General features: G+C 29.8%; 1 protein-coding gene across 1 annotated transcript; it reads right to left on the bottom strand.

The window, feature by feature from the left end:
• Positions 1–589: 589 nt before the first annotated feature.
• On the bottom strand, positions 590–20,559 carry LOC111708203 (probable G-protein coupled receptor Mth-like 14). The gene is made up of 24 exons (XM_023481507.1): positions 20,439–20,559; positions 20,168–20,228; positions 19,065–19,172; positions 14,900–14,979; positions 14,601–14,646; positions 14,340–14,414; positions 13,213–13,272; positions 12,640–12,682; positions 12,232–12,283; positions 11,268–11,322; positions 11,041–11,087; positions 10,748–10,780; positions 10,155–10,185; positions 9,613–9,710; positions 8,839–8,874; positions 8,598–8,671; positions 7,748–7,893; positions 5,911–6,029; positions 5,650–5,709; positions 5,062–5,142; positions 4,281–4,345; positions 3,293–3,393; positions 3,068–3,170; positions 590–1,541 (listed from the first exon to the last, which is right to left on the bottom strand). Exons 1-24 carry the CDS (start codon positions 20,522–20,524, stop codon positions 1,324–1,326), a joined length of 1,878 nt encoding a protein of 625 aa, XP_023337275.1. The 5' UTR covers positions 20,525–20,559; the 3' UTR covers positions 590–1,323.
• Between the last annotated feature and the right edge of the window lie 1,408 nt (positions 20,560–21,967).

Raw genomic sequence — 21,967 nt, 5'->3', positions numbered from 1 at the left:
ATGCATGAAAATTTTGTTTGATATTTTTACGGACGACTTTTTTTGCCAAAAAAGAAAGGAACTAAAACTTGACTTAAATAATTTTTTAACTCCATATTTTGTTTATATTCAATCTTAATTCACCTAGCAGAACTCTTACTTTGAAATATCAAAGTCTGTAGCATCAGGTTGTAAAGATATAGGAAATAAAACATTACATTTTTGGACAAGTATACAGTTCCTTTATAATAGAAATAATTTGAAATTCTACTAAACGATATGTTATAGGTATAAACAATTTAGATAATAGTATACAGTATTTTCAAATTATTGTTGAGGGACAAAGCACGTGACTTTCACCGTTCTTTGCATATATATATTATACTTTTTTTAAATGATAATTTGTACAACAGAGAATATATGGCAATTTATGTACATACAGATCAAGTGCATTTTGTATTCTTAAAACTACGAAAATTATTAAAGAAATTGTTATTGATAATGATTTTGTTTGGTTCTCATATCTAAAAAAAGAGTGTTCATGAAATTAGCAGAAAAAGGTTTAGGACTGATCCCAAACTGAAGGGTACCTACAAAATTTTCGCTCGAATTTTTTTTTTTTTGCAGAAAATTTCGCATTAATTCTAATTTCGTTCGTAGGAAAAAAAGTGAATGTCGCGTTTTTTTTTCACGAAATTCCTCATCGTTTTCGCGTCCTTTCCTAAAATTCAATTTCGTGAAAAAATTTTCGTAAAATATTAAAGAAAATTTTCCCGAAAGTTTTAGTTCGCTGGAAACCCATAGTGTGGCGTCAAATACAACTCATCAGAATTTAATCAGAACTTGTGAATTTGCCTCTTTCTATGACAAATTAAATAGTACACAACCAAAAGCCTATTTTTTCTTGCAAGATAAATGACTGATCGAGAAAATAATCATTCTAGTCTTATGGTTTTGGGTAACCCTGTAAGTAAAATATGTCCCTTGAAATAAAGAAGGTCAGACAACCCCCTCCCCTCCCCTATATATATTTGAAGTTCATGAGCACCTTTTTTGAATATTCAGAATTCATATGACGAATCTGACAAGACAAAAAAATAAACAATTGAATAAAATATGAATATAAAAACATATATGAATCCAAATTATATACACAATTACTGAAATTATTCATAACCGTACACTCTAAACTTTAATCCACATAAAAGTGACAAATTTAGAACCACTGCTTTTTTTTTAGAAAGGTAAATAAAATTCCGTTGTGGCTTTAACACTTCTGGCAGTATCAGCAGAAATATGTCAGCTAATCAACTAGGGCTGGCAGGGAGGTGTCAGCTATTCTAGTTACGGGAATGTCAGCTGGTTAGAGGCTGTTAGGGGGGGTGTCAGCTGTTTAACAGATTGGTTACACATGTCAGTTGTTTTTGAGCCTGCAGTGTCAGCTGTTTTAGAGGCTGTTAGGGAGGTGTCAGCTGTTCTTGAGGTTGGTAGGGAAGTGTCAGCTGTTCTAGAGGTCAAAATAGATTCTACCGATTTCTTTCTCAACCACATAGCAAATCCTTCTAAAATGTAATGTTGAAAGGGACTGATCTAAGTTTTAAATTGTACTATAGTTGTGGTCGAATTACAAATATGCCGAACACAAATGGCATAACATAACGTACAAGGGATGCAACCGGCTTAGGTCAAAACTTCGAAGATATTAAAAGAATTTCTAAATATTATCTTGACAATTTGTCAATGGGTTGTATAATTTAATAACTAAATCTCATTAATTCTAAAAATAAAAAAATAGCCAGGAAAAATGCGGGAACAGTTTTAAAGAGATCCAAATAAAAATTCAATTAAAAAACTTAACACCTGCTGCATTCCATTATTAGTAGGTTTTGAAAACGACATTTTATAAATTGTTTCGATGTCTCCAAAGTTCTAGGTTAAACTGTATGTAAAGTGTGTTTGATTTGCATGCTTAACAACAATATTTCACTTATAGAATCCCTTATAACCATTTTCTATGAAATAGTTTTTTGAATGTCAAAAAAAGGTTTTTGTTTGGTAAAGTAGTATATTAAAAACTACCTGAAGTTGTTGATGATGATGATGTCAANACTACCTGAAGTTGTTGATGTTGATGATGTCAATAAAGAACTACCTGAAGTTGTTGATGTTGATGATGTCAATAAAGAACTACCTGAAGTTGTTGATGTTGATGATGTCAATAAAGAACTACCTGAAGTTGTTGATGTTGATGATGTCAATAAAGAACTACCTGAAGTTGTTGATGTTGATGATGTCAATAAAGAACTACCTGAAGTTGTTGATGTTGATGATGTCAATAAAGAACTACCTGAAGTTGTTGATGTTGATGATGTCAATAAAGAACTACCTGAAGTTGTTGATGTTGATGATGTCAATAAAGAACTACCTGAAGTTGTTGATGTTGATGATGTCAATAAAGAACTACCTGAAGTTGTTGATGTTGATGATGTCAATAAAGAACTACCTGAAGTTGTTGATGTTGATGATGTCAATAAAGAACTACCTGAAGTTGTTGATGTTGATGATGTCAATAAAGAACTACCTGAAGTTGTTGATGTTGATGATGTCAATAAAGAACTACCTGAAGTTGTTGATGTTGATGATGTCAATAAAGAACTACCTGAAGTTGTTGATGTTGATGATGTCAATAAAGAACTACCTGAAGTTGTTGATGTTGATGATGTCAATAAAGAACTACCTGAAGTTGTTGATGTTGATGATGTCAATAAAGAACTACCTGAAGTTGTTGATGTTGATGATGTCAATAAAGAACTACCTGAAGTTGTTGATGTTGATGATGTCAATAAAGAACTACCTGAAGTTGTTGATGTTGATGATGTCAATAAAGAACTACCTGAAGTTGTTGATGTTGATGATGTCAATAAAGAACTACCTGAAGTTGTTGATGTTGATGATGTCAATAAAGAACTACCTGAAGTTGTTGATGTTGATGATGTCAATAAAGAACTACCTGAAGTTGTTGATGTTGATGATGTCAATAAAGAACTACCTGAAGTTGTTGATGTTGATGATGTCAATAAAGAACTACCTGAAGTTGTTGATGTTGATGATGTCAATAAAGAACTGAATTTATTTTTCAATTGATCATAAATCGTCTTTTTCACAACCAGTGTCACAAATAGGCTGATTCCCTGCAGAGAGATAAAAGTAAATTTAAGTAATTTAAACCACACCATTAATTAATGAATATATTGTGTTATATTATATGTAAATAAAAGTTTTTATAAAAAAATAATCAGGTTTCTAGTCCTACCGTAAACAGATTAATAACATCCAGTGTAATTACGATTCCACTTCTATTGTCCTGATTATGTTCCAGAAAAGCGCTTATGATCATAAATATCCAGGGCACACCTAAACAAATATTTATAAAGTAAAAGTTAGATAAAATTATAAAATTTTATAATTATCACCTTTTTTTTAAATATTGTTGAAAATAATTTGAATTTAGTTTAAATGGATGGTTTAGGTACAAAACAGTAGAAAGAGGGATCATTCAATAAACAAGATCTTAATAAGCCCGCAATTTAAATATAATTGAGCAAACAAAAGTATCTTTCCAAACCTTTAAAATAATTGCTTAGTCTGCTTAACACTTTATTACTTCAATAAAATAGAAATTGAAATTGAAACCGTTCACATCCTTGCACATTAAATTAGAGATAAACTTCATGAAACCATTTTATTCTTGAAATTGAGTTTTTGCCATAAGAACTATTGTACTTAGTACTAGAAACTGTGTACTTTGTACATGGTACTAGAAACATTGCACTTTTAACTCAGTAGATGTATTGAAGAAACATTGTACTTAGAACTCAGTACATGGTACTTCAACTATTGTATTTGGAACACAGTATTGAGTACCAAAAACTTTGTACCTGCAGCAGCTCAGAACATAGATCTAGAAGCAGTGTAATTAGAGCTTAGTATTTGGTACTAGAAACTTTGTTCTTGGAACTCAGTACTTGGTACTAGAAACATTGTACTCGTAAATTATAACTTTGTGGCATGAACTCAGAATTTTGTACTAAAAACTCAAAATATTGTACTCGAAATTAAACTTAGCACTTGATAATAAGATTGTTGTACTTTGATCTCAGTATTTGGTACTATAAAAACATTGCACTTAATAGGGGGTACTTTTAATTTTGCAATAAGCACATTTAGATGAAGTACTTTTAACTTGTTATTTTGTATTTGTTACATGGCATTTTATTTTCTCTTTGAAATGATTTACTTACCCATGATAATGAGGAACCGAAGCACTAACTTCACTCGCTCAATTGCCTTGTTATTGTCATTGGAACTAGGAAATTAATAATTGTTAATTTTATCTATGAGCAAGATTTTGGCTTATTCCTATTTTTTTAAATCGATTAATATAGTGCAATACATATTTTGGTAAAAATTCATCTTTAAATGGAATGTTTGTGAATGATGAAATATATATAATTTATTTAATATACTATTTAATATTCAATGGTGATTGCCACTAATATTACTTATATCTGTTGCGTATATAAGGAGAAAATTGTTAAAAACGACTGATACCGAAGAACGTAACGTCCAGACAAATTTAGAAAGTAGCAATATTCATCTCGGATCGTAAAAAAATCAATATAATTCCCAACAAATCATTCAGATATTTGAACCAATAATCATCGATAATTTTTGACGCATTCGTATATAGTTGATATTTCATAATATTCTTTATTTGTTTTAAATATGATGCAATTTAAACGACATTGTTTCATTAATGCATTTATTATAAAACAAATAAAAAATGTCAAGAAACACAAGTATCAGCTGTGTTGAGGTCGTACATCGCGTTATAAAGGGATTCGATTTGTTTTAATATACTTAAACAAAGAGTTCTCTTTACTCGATGACCCGTCATATGTTTTAAAGGCAATGAAGGGTCACTTAAAATTACTCTTATGTCGACCTGAAACGAATGGATTAAGCAATAATCTTATCTTTCCTTTCCAAGACTTTATAGAAATTATAGTTTAAAGTATAAACCTCATAACTCTATTTCTAGACAAATTTCGCCAGTGTTTCATCAAGGATCCAATAGTTATCAGAAAACAGGAACAGTTCAAACTAAAATAGTTTCCTTTTAAAAAAAACTTTGTTATTTATCAAACTATTTTTTTTAATTGTCAACGTTAAGAAAGTTTTACTGACTATTTTAAATAAACAAAATATTTTAGCTTTAATGAAATATGGCTGACTTTACAATTCTTTTATTTGAAATATTTTAATAGAACTCAATATTCTTTTCCACATTTTTGGAATTATATAGCGAAACTTTAAGGTACAGGGTTACTCACAAAAGATGAGACTTCAGAGTCGACTGTACGAAATGTATACTGTCTGTTTCATCATATTCATTATTCCCATCAACTGTAAAATTGTTTCTTACTTTTCCAAATAATTTAATAAGTCATTTCAAGACTTCATCCGAGCCAAAAGACTTAACTTAACCAAATGGGATGGTCATATCTTAAAAGTTTCAAGTCGTCTTAAAAATTCCATCCTTTGTGGGTTACCCTGTCAATATGAAGGAATATTTAGATTAAACTATTTATAATTTATAAATTTACACACCAGATGAGGAAAAGTACGATCCCATGAAAGTAAACAAACTCAGCAGTTTGGTAGAAACTTCTAGAAAAAAATCCAGGGTTTTAACAAAACTTATACAAATAAAATAGTCTCTTCCTCGTTTATCAAAGTTTAAATTAACTAAATATATGATAACAATGCAGGCTATAGTGAGGGTAAGACTAAAGAGGGAGAAGGGAGGTCTCAAAAAATAATAAATACTTAAAATTCAAATTTAAATTAAAGAATTTAACCCTAGGTTTCCTGCCATCTTTTTCTGATCCAAGGAAGCAGCGAAACTCCGCCATATAGGGTAGAATAGCAGAACAGCTGCCATAGCTGTCCATCAGGGCTGTCACAATACAGACGACAGCTGGACAACCCTTCATTTAACAGATGAAAACCAGCTGATAATTAATTAAAAACAAATAAGCTACTAATAAACTACTAATTAACTACTAATAAACTACTAATAAACTACTAATAAACTACTAATAAACCAATAATAAACTAATAATAGACTAAAAATAAACTACTAATAAACTACTAATAAACTACTAATAAACTACTAATAAACTAACGATAAACTAATAATAAACTAAAAATAAACTACAAATAAACTACAAATAAACTACTAATAAACTACTTATAGATTACTAATAAACTACTAATAAACTACTAATTAACTACTTATTAACTACTAATAAACTACAAATAAACTACTAATTAACTAATAATAAACTAATAATAGACTAAAAATAAACTGAAAATAAACTACTAATAAACTACTAATAAACTACTAATAAACTAATGATAATCTAATAATAAACTAAAAATAAACTAAAAATAAACTACAAATAAACTATTAATAAACTACTAATAGATTACTAATAGATTACTAATAAACTACTAATAAACTACTAATAAACTACTAATAAACTAATAATAAACTAAAAATTAATAAACTAATAATGAACTAATAATTAACTAAAAATAAAATACTAATTAACTACTAATTACTACTTATTAACTACTAATTAACTACTAATAAACTACTAATTAACTACTAATAAACTGCTAATAAACTACTAATAAACTGTTAATAAACTACTAATAAACTACTAATAAACTTCTAATAAATTACTATAAAAACTACTAATAAACTTCAAAATACATTGTATTTTGATAAACAAGAAATTTGTTCGTGCTTCCAAGACTTTTATGATTTTTAGACTTTAAAAAAACATCACAAAATACTGTGAAGGTTCCAACATTGATTAAAATAACAGATATCGTCTTTTAAAGATTTACGTGTGGTTCGTTCACAATAACCCAGAGGCAGAAGCCCAAAAGAGTTACGCGTAGTCGGCGTAGACATGCTCTCTGTAGAATTACAAGACAGAGAAAGAGCCTTGTTCTACACCGACTACGCTTAACTCATTTGGGCTCTTGCCTCACGGTTATTGTGAACGAAACACACATAAATATTAAAAAAACGACATCTAGTGACCTATCTTTTATTTTAATTAATTTGTTTCAACATTTAAAAACTGTATTCTGTAAAAGTTAATTTGTATCCTCATGGGAAAGAAAGATCAGAAACGAACCAAAACGATCGTTTCTGGTATGTTATTTGTATAATTTACTTTAGTTAGGGCCAGAGAAGCAAATGGGTAAACAATTTTAAAATTTAAAAGACGTCTTTAACTTTTTAAAACTTTTTCAAATCTTCAACAATTCTTAGAAATAAAACCAAAAAACTAGGTATAGCTAACTGTATTAAAGAATTTAGTAAATTTACTTCACATACCAGGAATAATTTCTGGGGAAGTTAATTCTAATTTTTCCATCAATTTCAGTTTTATTATAAATCATTTCATAAAATTTTTTAAATAAGCACGGCGAGCTGTAATTGTGTACACCGACACAACAACTAATTTCCTTTTCTTTTCTTACAGTTTAAAATTTTTTATAATTTTTGAAAATTAAAATGGTGCGAGGCAAAGCTAACAATTTCAAATGTTCATTCTTTTTCTAATCTTGCGCAAAAATTTCTATTGTATTGTATATATTGATTTTTGACACATAAAATAAAACCTACTTGAGCAATAAGGACGCAAATATAGAAATGCTTGTTGTTTGATGCCTGATTAGGGGTCTGCACTACAAGAACCATTTTCGTGATATCCAGAGCCATTGCTGTTATCCAGAAGAAGATGGACAGAAATGTGTACTGTACCATATATCCTTTATAAACAGATTTATTAGATACATTGCTGTTAACCAGAAGAAGATGGACAGAAATGTGTACTGAACCATATATCCTTTATAAACAGATGTATTAGATACATTGCTGTTAACCAGAAGAAGATGGACAGAAATGTGTACTGAACCATCTATCCTTTATAAACAGATGTATTAGATACATTGCTGTTATCCAGAAGAAGATGGACAGAAATGTGTACTGTACCATATATCCTATATAAACAGATGTATTAGATACATTGCTGTTATCCAGAAGAAGATGGACAGAAATGTGTACTGAACCATATATCCTTTATAAACAGATCTATAAGATACATTGCTGTTATCCAGAAGAAGATGGACAGACTGTAACTGTAACTGTAACTGGAACTGTAACTGTAGTTACAAGTAACCCTCCATTAATAAAGCCGCATCCCCGGTTAAAGGGTATCGTTGTGAATTGGGCAAGTGACGAATATAGGTCCTTTTGGAAATGATTTAAAATGTCTGTCATTGAAATTGCTTGTGGTCCTCAACTTAGAAAGAGGGCCTTGCCCAATTCATAACAGTGCCCTTGAACCTTTATCTGATAAATAATGTGGAAGATGTTCTCGTTTTTCTAGATTTAAAATTGTTTAATTCTCAAAACATTCGTTATTGTTACTTTAACAAGAAATCCGCTTGAACTATATTGATTAATATCTTACCAATAAAAGCGCAAGGAGTTGTGTAAAGGTAGGCCTCGGTTGGAATTACCCATTGAATGAACAGAAAGAGATAACTGAATAAAAACAGTTAGAAAATTTGAATTGAAAATAAAATCAAAAGCGAATAAAGTCAGAAATAAATACAATGACATGTGTTGTCAAATAAATCAAAATTTAAAAAAATCAACGTTATTAAGCCGATAAGTAAAACTGAATTAAAAACAAATTCCTTTTTTTTTACCTGATAAATGAGCTGATTAGGAATCCCAGTGTATTTCTAAAGAAAAACAAATGTTATTAAAATCATGATGATAGCGAAATTAAAATTGTTATTATTAGCCATGATATTTGTGCCTATTGCCTATTGCTTGTATATGTTCAAGTACTTTTTATGGTACAGTATTAGGTAAAGAATGATGATGACTTTTTCATTTAAGTTTTGATTGTTGAGCTTTTTCGTATTTATACAAATTTAGAAGTAATCAAAGAGAAGCTTTTTAAATAGACAGCTTCTCTTAACTTCTATGTTTGTGTAATTGTGCTTGTAAAGTGTACATGTCCATGTATTACCTATGGTAGTTGTGCCTGTACAGTGTACAGTGTACATGTTCAAACATTACCTTATGTAGTTGTGCCTGTACAGTGTACAGGTCCAAGTATTACCTATTGTAGTTGTTCCTGTACGGAGTACATGTCAAATAATTACAATGGTAAAATTGTGTCTGTACATTGTACATATCCAAGTATTATAACCTATGGTAGTTGTGTCTCTACATTGTACATGTCCAAGGATTATTACCTATTGTAGTTGTGTCTGTACATTGTACTTGTCCAAGGATTATTACCTATGGTAGTTGTGTTTGTACATTGTACATGTCCAAGTATTATTACCTATGGTAGTTGTGTCTGTATATTGTACATGTCCAAGGATTATTACCTATGGTAGTTGTGTCTGTACATGTCCAAGGATTATTACCTATGGTAGTTGTGTCTGTACATGTTCAAGGATTATTACCTGTGGTAGTTGTGTTTGTACATGCCCAAGAAGATATAGATGAAGATAGTGAGGAGCATAAACATTGCGGAAATGAACAAGGATACAGGATAAAACCTCTTCAAATATCCTTTCCAATAATTCAAACTAATACTAATCTATAACTGTTGCATATCTTGAACATCTTTGTACAGCGCTTCCCCCCAAAAAAATGGAAATTGAGTGAGAATTTTGACATCGTCTTAATTAATTGAATTGCTATTATTTTGATTGATCACCGCAGTTATATGGTAAAATAAAAATAAATAAAATATAGTTCACGGTTTATCTAGAAGAAATATACAGTCTTGTGAAATAGCAAACGAACCTATTTTCTATGCATTTAGGACACCGTTTAACATGTGCCATACAAATCTAGTAGGTATTTGTTTTTAAAATCGTGGGTATAAACAACATAATACAAATACCAATAAAATTAGTTGTTTCCTAAAAGTAAGGGTCAACAACATTTTCGTTAGCAGTCCCTAAAAGGAGATCATTCTGGAGAACTATTTAAAGGATTCCTTGACAAACTCGGAGTCCCCAGTAGTCTCACTAAAACAGTAACAGAAAATAGTATTTTTTGAGTGTTCTAGTATTTCCATTATGCATGATAAAAATCTAAAAAACTATATTCCTTTTACGGAAATATAATTTCAATGAAGTTTATAGATTTTTCAAACTTTTTTATTTCCAATTCCCGAAATAAACATGATTTCGAGATAGTTTGTCAATTTTGAGTTCAAGATAGTCCCAGAAGTTATTAAGCTGGAAGGGTTGAACTCTTGGATCAATGAATTGAACTATTTTTTTTAGTTTCGTTAAATCAACAAAAATTGACTTTTTACAAATACTTAATTCCTTGTTTTATAAGGGACTGTCAGCGTTATTTTAAGTGTTACTCCATGCAAAGATAGTATTTACAATATTACCCTTGAAACCTTAATCGTTTGAAACTCAAACCACAAATGAAAATAAACAGTTACCGGTCCGTTGTAAATCGGACATTGTTATCTTTGCATGGAGGGTTACTTGAAATTACGCTTACAGTTCCTTTACTGATGTAAAAATGATGTAAAAATGATGTAAAAAATAATCTGTTTTGATTATAGATTACCTGGAGCACACTAAGAATTCAGAGGTTACTTCTCTAAAAATTAATATTTTTGAATTCCAACGGTTAAATTTTTTTTATTTGCCTCATTTACACATTTTTTTTACTAGAAACCCGTTTGCTTTGCGGGCCATTTTTATTTTACGTAAATCGTAATAATTCAACAACAGCAAATCCAATGCTTCCGAAAAAAGTACTAAATGATTTTTTTTTCTGAAAAAAACTTTTAAATTTTCTAGGACAATTAAAAAATTAAAATAAGTAATTTCCACGAAAGTATTTTTGTTAAACCTTACCCATTATCTTCAAGTATGTGCCCTAAGCAAAATTCTGAATTATGAACCTGAAAAGGGTAATTTTTAAAAATAAGCAAATCACTTTTCTTCAAAAAATATAAATTTTAGATTTTTTAATTTTAGATTTTAATATTTTTAAATTTAAAATCACAGAAAAACTTATGGCAACCTACATCAAACGTCTATTTTTTACTTGAAGTAAGTCTGCAAAAACACACAATATTTACCGAATTGTTTAGAAATCCATCATTAAGCAGTTCCAGATGCCCGTCTTTGTTGAATCTACAAGTAAAGATGAAACATTTAGCAACCGCATGCATCGGTCGGAGGCGAACACGATTTAGATACAAAATTTAGGAAATTCAGGAACTTTCCAAGGTTTTTCATATTTGACGACACTTTCCCAGAAATAAAAACTGTTGTGTAAAATGGCGCTAATTTACAACGCTTGATCTTGATATCCACGGACAGCTTTAAAATGCTTTATCAATAGATTTCATTAATCCCTGCAAGGTACATTGATATACGGAATATCCAGGAATATAAATCTGTTCAATGGAGACGAATGCTTGAACCCGAGATTCACAGCAATGAGTTCTTACCTCTGGACAAGTCCATATTTTAACAACAAGATCTTGGCGAATATTTTGGAAAGGGGTGCGGACTTTATTTCTTAGAAACGTCGGTTGACTATTATCTTTAAACACATTTAAATACCTATTATCCGGTCATACCGCATCATATGTAAAAAAACAATTAAAAAATCTACAAATTCAAAAAGAATTGGAATAAAGTACCCCATGCGTATCAACATGTGTGTTCAAATGCCATATTATTTAGGCATTCTTCAAGTTCAAGTAAAAAATATTCATTTTTCATTCAAAATTAAGCATTTAAAGGATGGATGTCAAAAACATTTACTTTATATACCAGGTTGAACAATGTTGATTATTTTCTAAACTTTGTGTGTTATTGTTAGAAAATAAAGCAATTATATTTTACAATTATAATTTTTCATGCCTTTATTGAAAAACACTTGTCTGTAGTAGTTAAAAATTAAATCAAACAAAGACATGTTTTGAAAAATATAAAAATTATTGTTTCGATTTGTTTGCAAAGATCAATAATTTCATTTACAGGGTCAAAAGTTTGATAAACATTAGAAAAAATTGATTTCTTTATTTTTTTCACCTGCTAGTTTCGGGTTGAAAACCAAAAAAAAGTTCTTGCGATAAGAATTGTCCTAAAATACGAAGGAACCTATATAACTGTGGAATAGGAAGACGACTGTAAGGTTTAAGTTGTGAGTTGTGAGTTTTATGAGTCCCACTGTAAAGTTTGAATTAGCATATTTAATAAACTTATCATAAGCACTACCTATAATGTTAAAATTTTTTAAATAAGTATAAATCAAAGTATATCTTGTTTTAATGATAAAAAGACTGCTTTGTACAATGTGGAGAATTATTTATGCTTCATGTTTTCCTGTCGTTAATTTTTTATCATTTTTTGTTAATTTTTGTTAATTTTTGTTGCTAACGCAGTTTGAACAATTTCTCCGAATAACGAGCGATTATTTTAATTGCACACATTTTTTACCTGTAGGACAAGTAAACTTTTGAAAACCGAGAACTTCAAATTCCTAAAAATTGCATGAGTAGAAAAAGTAAATTGTGTATAAAATGAAAAAAATATTATTTTTTAAAAAACAATTGAATACTTTTTCCTATTTGACATTAACATCATGTTTATTCTACAGAGTATAACGACAAAGAGTGTAATAAAAAATATTATACGTCATATTTTCTTCTCAAAATGTGATCTTTTCTCTTCTAAATTCTAAAATCAACTGAGATACAAAATGTCAAAATCTTGAAAAGTTTCCTAACATCTCCGTCGATTTTGGAGACATGAAAGTGACAGACCACCTTTGGAAAATACTATTTCTGATGGTAATCGGTGCATAAAGTTTTGACTGAAAAGAAAAAAATACCACGTAGAGCAAAGAACATGTTTATTAGGACACCATAAGAAAGAATTTTATTCATAAACGTTTCAAAGAAGTTTATAAACGCGTTATCGACATCTACGTAGAAATAAATCTACTTAAAAATCCCTAAAATTCAATATGGGATTAGTTTAGTTATTAAAAAATGTGAGAATTATTATAACCTCAGTGTTTTGAATTGGATATCGGGGATCTGGAACACACTTTTTGGATGGGTAAAATTCCTAAATATTAAATTATTATTATTAGTGATAAAAGTTCTTTTTTATTTAAAAGTGATCTCTATGATATTTTTAACGTTAAACATTTGTTTTTTTTTGTTTAAATTATGAATTATGATAGACCTTTTGGGAATATTTTTGCATGTCTAAGGTTTAGACCAACAGGTTTCAAACATAAAAGGATTAGAATTAGAAAATGAGGACTTTACGCAAGCGTTCAGTTTCTTCTGATGCAATTTTTCATCCTAATTTTACATATACAACCTCTCAGTTTATGTTGAAATCAAAAAAATGATTAGGGGCTCAGTTTCACCAACCACAATATGTTTGCCGAAGAACGTAACGTTCATGCAAATTCAGAAAATTGCAACATTCAACTCGGTTCATAAAAAAACAGTTTTATTCCAAACAATTATTCAGATATTACGACCTAAAATCATCAATAATTTTTCGACGCATTCGTATAAAGTTGATATTTCATAATATTTTTAATTAAAAAATAATAATACAACTTTTTTTCACGGTAGGCGCTGGATTTTCTATACCATTCCTGGAAAATATGAAAATGTCGTCTTCACTCTAAAAACGAAACAGGAATAAATGTTTTCAAAAGCAACTTTTGAATCATAAATTTTTTATATATTATGTAAAAATCAACTGTATATGAATGCGTCGAAAAAATGTCGATGATTATAGGTTGTAATATCTTAATGATTTGTTTGGAATTAAATGGATTTTTTTTACGATCCGAGTCAAATGTTGCAACTTTCTGAATCTGGATGGACACTACGTTCTTCGTTATGTGTCATTTTTAACAATATTCATAGTCATATCTAAGGTTTACGATATTGGGCTGCACAGATCTAGGGATTAGAAAAACAGAGCTTTTGTTCTTTGCTATAATTACGAAAGCATGACACGTAAGCAACAAAAGTTTCATAAAAAATACCAGCGCGGCCAATATGACATATTTTGGCCTTATTTTAGCTCCGCTCTACAATCTAATACATTCCCTTATCTTTGTGTGATCTTTTTTGAGGGTTGTTTAATTTGAAAAAATGCAAACTGACCAAGCCTTCCGCAAGTAGTTCCTCTTTGGTACATCTGTTGTGATCCGTACTGTTTCGAACACTTTTCAGAGAGGTCTAGAGAGTTAAAAATAATATTATTCCATCAAAAATGTATATTTATGACTGTTCATTTTGGTAGTTTACTATCAACTTTTACTTCATACATCAAACATGTGATCTTATTCATATTGTTTTTTTAAAGGGAGAAGAAATTTGGAATTTTTATTTTAGTTCAAAACAAAAATAAAAATAAAAAAATACCTGAAAAATGTGGCCCACGGGACAACATAACTCGACGCAGGCAGAACTAAAGAACAGAAAAAAATTAATCATTTTTTAAGAATCTCTATTTTTAACAAAACAACCCTACCTTCTAATTGCACGAACATTTTTAGAAAAAAACTCATTAAAACCCAGTCTTGGGATATATGAATCTTTTGCTTCTGTTAAAGCTGTTAATTAGTGTTGATATTGAACGTTTTCTAGACGACTTTTTCGTCAGCAATTTGAATGCAATTTCCGGAAAAAATTTTATCTGAAAAAAAACTCCTAAAATTTACCTCTTACAAGGACTACAGCCAACTGCATAGTTTATCCTGTTCAGAGTTAGAGTACAGAACTGATCTATACTCTGATTATACTGGAATACAGAACTTTTATTAATATATCCTATTCATGATTAGAGTACAGAACTGATCTATACTCTGAATATACTGGAGTACAGAACTTTTATTAATATATCCTATTCATGATTAGAGTACAGAACTGATCTATAATCTGAATATACTAGAGTACAGAACTTTTATTAATATATCCTATTCATGATTAGAGTACAGAACTGATCTATACTCTGATTATACTAGAATACAGAACTTTTATTAATATATCCTATTCATGATTAGAGTACAGAACTGATCTATACTCTGATTAAACTAGAATAAAGAACTTTTTTTAATATATCCTATTCATGATTAGTAGAGTACAGAACTGATCTATACTCTGAGACTTTAATTAAAATGGAGTACAGAGCCAATATTTCTCTATCATATGATCAGTTACGTAGTAAGACCCGGAATCTATGGCTGACATAAGCCAAGTTTAAACCATATAGTTAGGATATCCAGTGGCCTGGATGGAATTCATGAGACGGAAAACTAAAATTTGCACTTCATCAAAAATTCAAAAGTTGTCAGTGCAGGTTGTCGAGATTAGACAATGTTGATTAAATCTATCACAAACAAAAGTGTTCACATCTGTTAAAGGGAGTGTTTAAGAAAACCGAAAGGGGGTATATATAGGCTGATGTCAGATTGAATTCGATATTGATCGCTACTTTTATCTGTTAAGTCTATAAGGAGAAAATTTTAAAAACGTCTTATACCTAAGGAAGTAGCGTGCATATAAATTCACAGATTTGCATTATTGCATCAAATCGTAAATATTTCTATTAAATTTTAAAGGAATCATTCAGATATTAAAAACCACAATTATTGAATTCAATTTAATGCATTTGTAAAAAGTTCAGATTTAATGATATTTTTTATTTGTTTCAGAGCGACACATGCGACCAAAAAAATCATCATTTATAGTGCATCGTATAAAAAACAAATAAAACTATTATGAAATATGAACTATAAATGAATGTATCGAATTGAATTCGATACTTATAGGTTGCAATATCTGAATGTTTTAGTTAAATATTTAATTAAATCATTTGCGATCGAGTGGAATAATGCAACTCTGTAAAGGAATTGAGTCTTTGCCACAAACTTGAATATTCCATTTACTTTATCTTTGCGAGCTGGCTGTGTAAATCTTTGATATTTCAAACTTACATTACTTGATCTAACAGAGTTTATAGTTTGAAATATCTTAGGTCTACGACATTGGGTTGCAAAGAAACAGGGTTTAAAATATCAGAGTCTGTGTGGAAAACTCAATTCCTTTGTACAACGATACGCTCTGAGGTATACAACGTTTTTTACCTATTTCCCCTTATGGTAACGCAACACATAAAAGTAAAATTAGTAGCTATCGATATTGAGTTTAATTGGATTTGAGCCTTTACTCCCTTTAAGAGATCTGATCTAAATAAATCTCTTTAGGCATAAATATCTTTTAAAGGAGTTAGGATTTCAATAAATATATATCTCACATGTGTCTCATGAAAATAAAGATTTTATATTTATATCTTTCTGTTTTCTAAATCTCTGAATTTGCTATTGTGAAGTGAAGGACAAAAACAAATTGAATTTCAGACTCCTGAGACATGCAACACAACTCATGTTTGAAAATAAACGAATCGTTAAACAAAAAATAACGCGAGGATACCATACAAGATGGTTGATTCAAGATAAAACATATTGTTTAATAATATTTTGAACAATAATATACCTAAAACGATTTTAAATAATAGTTGTTTAATAAACTTGGAAAAAGGGGGAAAACGCATTGAAATGTATTTTATCATCATTATACGTCAATTAGATTATTTGCTGTTGAGGAAGGGTGAAGGTATAATGGGGGGGAGGAATATAGATGAAATTAGGAAACTTTACAATACAATTGGGAGTAGAACGGGGGAAGGGGAACAATAAAATATTTTATTTAGAATGAATTGATTGTATTTCTTTACTTTAATTAGTTTGCTTTTTAATACTTTCTTGGGAAGGTTTTAACATGAAAATTAAAAAATTGTCAATTATTTCGAAAAACATCAAAAATAAATATTAATGGCTAAAGTTCTTTATTGTTTAGATGTTTTTCAAAAAGTTAAAAGTTTCAAAATGCTTGTTTTTTTAAATCTCGAATGACGATGTGTTAATGTGTTAATCGACTATTTTATTTATAATAGGCTACTTTTAATCTTTCATGATGACATTATAATAATCAAAAAAATAACAAATTTTATGTTTAATTTAAAGACTTATACAGTACTAGGCTTTTAGGGCGCTTCGCGCCCATCTTCTATTTCAACTTTTAATTGTGGCTTTATCTCTGAACATTTTCTCTTTGTACAGTATAAAACAAAAACAAAAAAAGTTTGCGGATTTCATAATATTTTTTTTGCGCATTTTCAAAATTTTTCAAAAAATTTTGATCATTCATAAACCTTCCCTGGGGTCACGTGAGGTCCCACAAAAAAATTGGACCCAATCGGTTCAGCCGTTTTGACGTTTATTGGATACAAACAAACAGACAAACAGACAAACACCAAGACAAGCCAAATTTATATATAGATTGACGTATATCAGGGAAATCTAATAAATAAAGTTTAAATTAAATTGTCCTATTTGTTATCATCTGCAGTTTAAACTCATCTTAAGAAAGTTTAAATTTTTCCCCACAAGGTATTGCGAATGAAAATAGTATCGGCTCTTGCGCGAGAAACTGAACTATTTTTTGAGAATAAAACTAAAAATTTAGTATTTTGTATATGGATTAACTTTTAACACCTTGTCAAATCTATCCTCGATCACACCTTAACTTTATTAAAAAGCTTCCAGGGAAAATTATTTGATCTTTTTAAAAAAAAGGAATACAATTGACAAAATTGAAAGGGATAAAAAGTTGAATTTCGATTAAATTGTCCCTTTTCTTTCCCTACTTTTTACATATACTTTCTACAATAATATGAGGGCGTATTTACTATGTATGTTGAATAGTGCATGGCAACTTTAATATCTATTTATATAAAATAGTAGTCTTTATTGCTTTGTTTTCTGTTGGTGTTTGTTTGTTTGTGTGTTCGATCATAACTTAGGAAACCCTTTCACAGATTTGCCTCAAAGGAATTGAGTCTTTGTCACAAATTCAGTTTTTGTAAAACCTATATCATTGCAACCTTATGATGTAAACCTTTAATATTTCAAACTTACATTATTTTATCTAATAGCATTTATAGTTTAAGATATTAATGGTCTACGACATTGGGTTGCAACGATATTAAAATTAGAAAATCAGAGTTTGTGACAAAAACTCAATTCCTTTTCCAAAAAAGAGCTCGGTTTAATTGAAAACTTTTAAGTTGAGTTGGTCGACTTACATTCCCAACAATGCATAACATAATAATCTCTGTTTAGTTGTTTGTATGTCAGATCATAACTTCGGTACCCCTTGACCAATTTGCATTATTTTTTTTGGAGAACACGGTAGTTTATCTTCCAGGTAAATCTGGGTTCCCAAGCTAGTAATTGTTTGTCTGTATGTCCAATCATTATTGATAAAACCCTTGACTGATTTATCACAAAATTTGATTTGGGAAATTGTTAGTTATGAGAAAGTTTTGATTTTCCGGCCAAGCTAGGTTGCCAAGGTGGTTTAAAGTTGTAGGGGGGGGGGTTAATACATTTTAATTGTTTAAAATATTTGGGGTTACTGATTTGACACGATAATTTCAGGATTTACAAGTTTTGATTGGTGTTGAACTATTTAAAACTTTATAATTTAGTTGGAATACTATTTCAGTTTACAAGTCTGCTATACTACACAACATTCAATATGTTATATATCAGCTTTTATTATGTTAAATAGGATTTCAAAAATGTTGTACTCATAAGTTGAAAAATATATTTAAATTATTAAATATATTAAATATATAAAATTCGAAGCATCTTTATACATAACTCTGATCGGCTTAAAATTGAATATGCGGTAAACCATGTCATCTGAGAAAAAAGAAGAAATAAAAAATTATTAAATCTTGTTAGTAAAAGGTATTCCTGCCTTATGAGAGAAAAGCCTCAGTTTTCCCTGATTCTCCTTTATACTTGTATTATGCTTTAAAGGGAATAATTCCTTTCTACGGCAGGGTACCTCGCTATCACTTATCAACTAATTTATAAAAAATTAACATTTCAAACTTTTCTTATGATTGGAGGAATGCTGTATACTACAGTTTAGCCCAGTACTTCGGAGACATTGAAAGAATTTATAAATATAGTTTTTTTTTTAAACCCAATGATACTGGAATACTGAAATTATTTAGTTTTTTTTAATTGAATACTTATATAAAGCTCTTTTAAACTGTGTCCCTATGATGCACTCCTCATATTTCATGACTATTTCTTTATTTTACAAATACCGAGATTCAGATATAATAGTATAAATTCTACTGAAAAATTGTCAAGACGACATATTATAATTTTTTCTGATTTCTTTGTAGTTATGGGTTAAGCTTACATGCTGTAAGTTGTAAAAGGGGTAACCAATGCTTGTAAAACGTGCAAAATAAAGTACAGTGAACAGTGTAGCGTACAGTGTAGTGTACAGTGTACAGTGTATTGTACAGTATACAGTGTAGTGTACAGTGTACAGAGTAGTGTACAGTGTACAGTGTAGTGTACAGTGTACAGTGTAGTGTACAGTATACAGTGTAGTGTACAATGTACAGTATAGTGTATATTGTACAGTGTAGTGTATATTGTACAGTGTAGTGTACAGTGTACAGTGTAGTGTACAGTGTACAGTGTAGTGTACAGTGTACAGAGTAGTGTACAGTGTACAGTGTAGTATACCGAGCACAATGTAGTGTAAAGTGTACAGTGTAGTGTACAATTTACAGTGTACAGTGTACAGAGTATAACAGTGTACATTGTACAGTGTACAGTGTACAATGTACAGTGTAGTGTACAGAGCACAGTGTACATTGTACAGTGTAAAGTGTACAGTTCATAGTGTATACAGTGTACAGTGTACAGAGTACAGTGTACAGTGTACAGTTAACAGTGTATACAGTGAACATCTTCTTTGAAAGTTTAATATAAAATGTAAACCTGATCCCCTTGTTTTCAGCCTATAAAAAAGGCAATAAAGTTTGAAATGTTTTCCTGCGTTATTTCAAGAATAGATATTTTGTCCAGACTGGTTATATTCCTCTCTTGCATCAACCTTTACCGGAGATAAAGAATTTAATATTAAAAACGTAGTATTAAGCTTCTTTTATAAAACGATATTTTTGCCGAAAAAAAATCACATCCAACAATATGAACTTTAGATACTTTTACTCTAACCTAAAAGGTTTTTAAAAATCAAAATGTCACTATTCTCGAAATCAATTTTTGTGAATTTTTAAAAATAGTGATTTCTATATCTCCGCTCCTGTCACACTGGCCATTTCTGCAGCAGTCAAGTGCTAATACCCGTGCTTGCAAAAAAATGATTAAGAATACAATAAACATAAACATGATGCACAGTTTACACTTCTGGTACAGCTTACATTGTCTCTGAAATATAAAAAAATATACGTACCACTGTCAATAATTCATTTTTCAGAAATGAAATGAATATTTGTTTCATATCTAAATTCCGAGTCCAATTATATCTTTACAACATCATTGACTGATTGAACATGCAGAACTCATAATTTGAAATATCAGAGTTTTTCACGATTAATTTGCTAAGATGTATTAGAAAAATAAGAATAATGGCAAGTAAAATAAATTTTAGCATTATTCTCATCTTTTTGAAGAGCTACTGTGAGAAACAGATTAAGATAACTAATTTGCAAAGAGAAGTGTAATTAAATCGTGTTATGTAAATAAACAAGTGCAAATATTTTTAGGATTGGCAATGCGGAAAATACACAACCTGGTTATTATATATTAAACTTATATATATAGAATGATAGAATCCCTGAGTTGTCCAAAAAACTGCAAATCAGTTCAGTTACCGGAAGCATGAAAATATAGCGATTTTTACAAAGTCATTATTTCATGCCGGGTTGATAATATCTAATATGAGAGAAATTGATACATTAGGAAACTGTTCATAAAGCTTACAACCATTATTATTTCAGAATAACCTAACCATTGGGAAGTTGCCACTTGGAAAATTTTCACTCGGGAAAAATACCTTTGGGAAATTGTACCTAACACCTCCAGGTAGTGGCTGAGCTCCAATAGCCCCCCCCCCCCGTATACGCCCCTCCTAACCATGTAGTGACTCACTTAGTCTGGCAATCCTGGTTTTTTTCAAAAAGGGGAGGGGACGGGATTGGTGGGGGTGGGGTTGCATCTTCAAATAGATGTACAGCTCTACAGCTAAAATTTAATTGGCTTTGTAAAAAATGTAAACGAAAAAACATTTTGCTAACGGAAATTTTGTCGGCTTTAAAAACTTCGGTTATTACTTCACGTAGCCATATTTTTTTACCATGTTCGTTTATTGGAATCAAATGTAGATTTCAAGCAAACAATTTACACAATTATAATCTCAACTTTATCCCCCACTCTACATAATGAAAACTTAGAAACAGAAGATAAATTTTTTCATCCTTTAAATGTATTTTACTTGTAAAAAATATTATTAAGATGTTGTGAATCTAAGCCTTCTATGTTGCTCGTTAGCTTGTAGAATAAGTTTGAGTTAGCTTTCATTTGCATTATAATTATTATTCAGTACTTTTATGAAATATGTTATAAACTAAATAGTTGAAAAATAATGTGAATTAGTTTAATTAAAATGCATTAAGCTTGTTTCAATTATGCAAATATAAAAAATGTTCCAATATAATCAAACACAATCAAATCAGTAACTTTTTGCCCTATGCCCATACCTTGCTGAATGTCTAGTTGCGCGCCTTCCTTTCAAACAAGAAGCTTCTCTTTAAATTGCTATTGTTAAAAAGA

The sequence above is a fragment of the Eurytemora carolleeae genome, unplaced genomic scaffold (genome assembly GCF_000591075.1).
Source record: "Eurytemora carolleeae unplaced genomic scaffold, Eaff_2.0 scaffold855, whole genome shotgun sequence".
NCBI lineage: Eukaryota > Metazoa > Arthropoda > Copepoda > Calanoida > Temoridae > Eurytemora > Eurytemora carolleeae.
This window is presented reverse-complemented; position numbering and strand designations above follow the sequence as displayed.

Coding starts and splice junctions, on each gene's coding strand:
- LOC111708203 (XM_023481507.1), bottom strand. CDS start 20,524: ATGTTTATGTTTATTGTATTCTTAATCATTTTTTTGCAAGCACGGGTA. Junction 12,284..12,639: donor AAAGTTTACTTGTCCTACAG/GTAAAAAATGTG, acceptor TTCGTATTTTAG/GACAATTCTTATCGCAAGAA. Junction 3,171..3,292: donor ATGTTATTAATCTGTTTACG/GTAGGACTAGAA, acceptor ATCTCTCTGCAG/GGAATCAGCCTATTTGTGAC.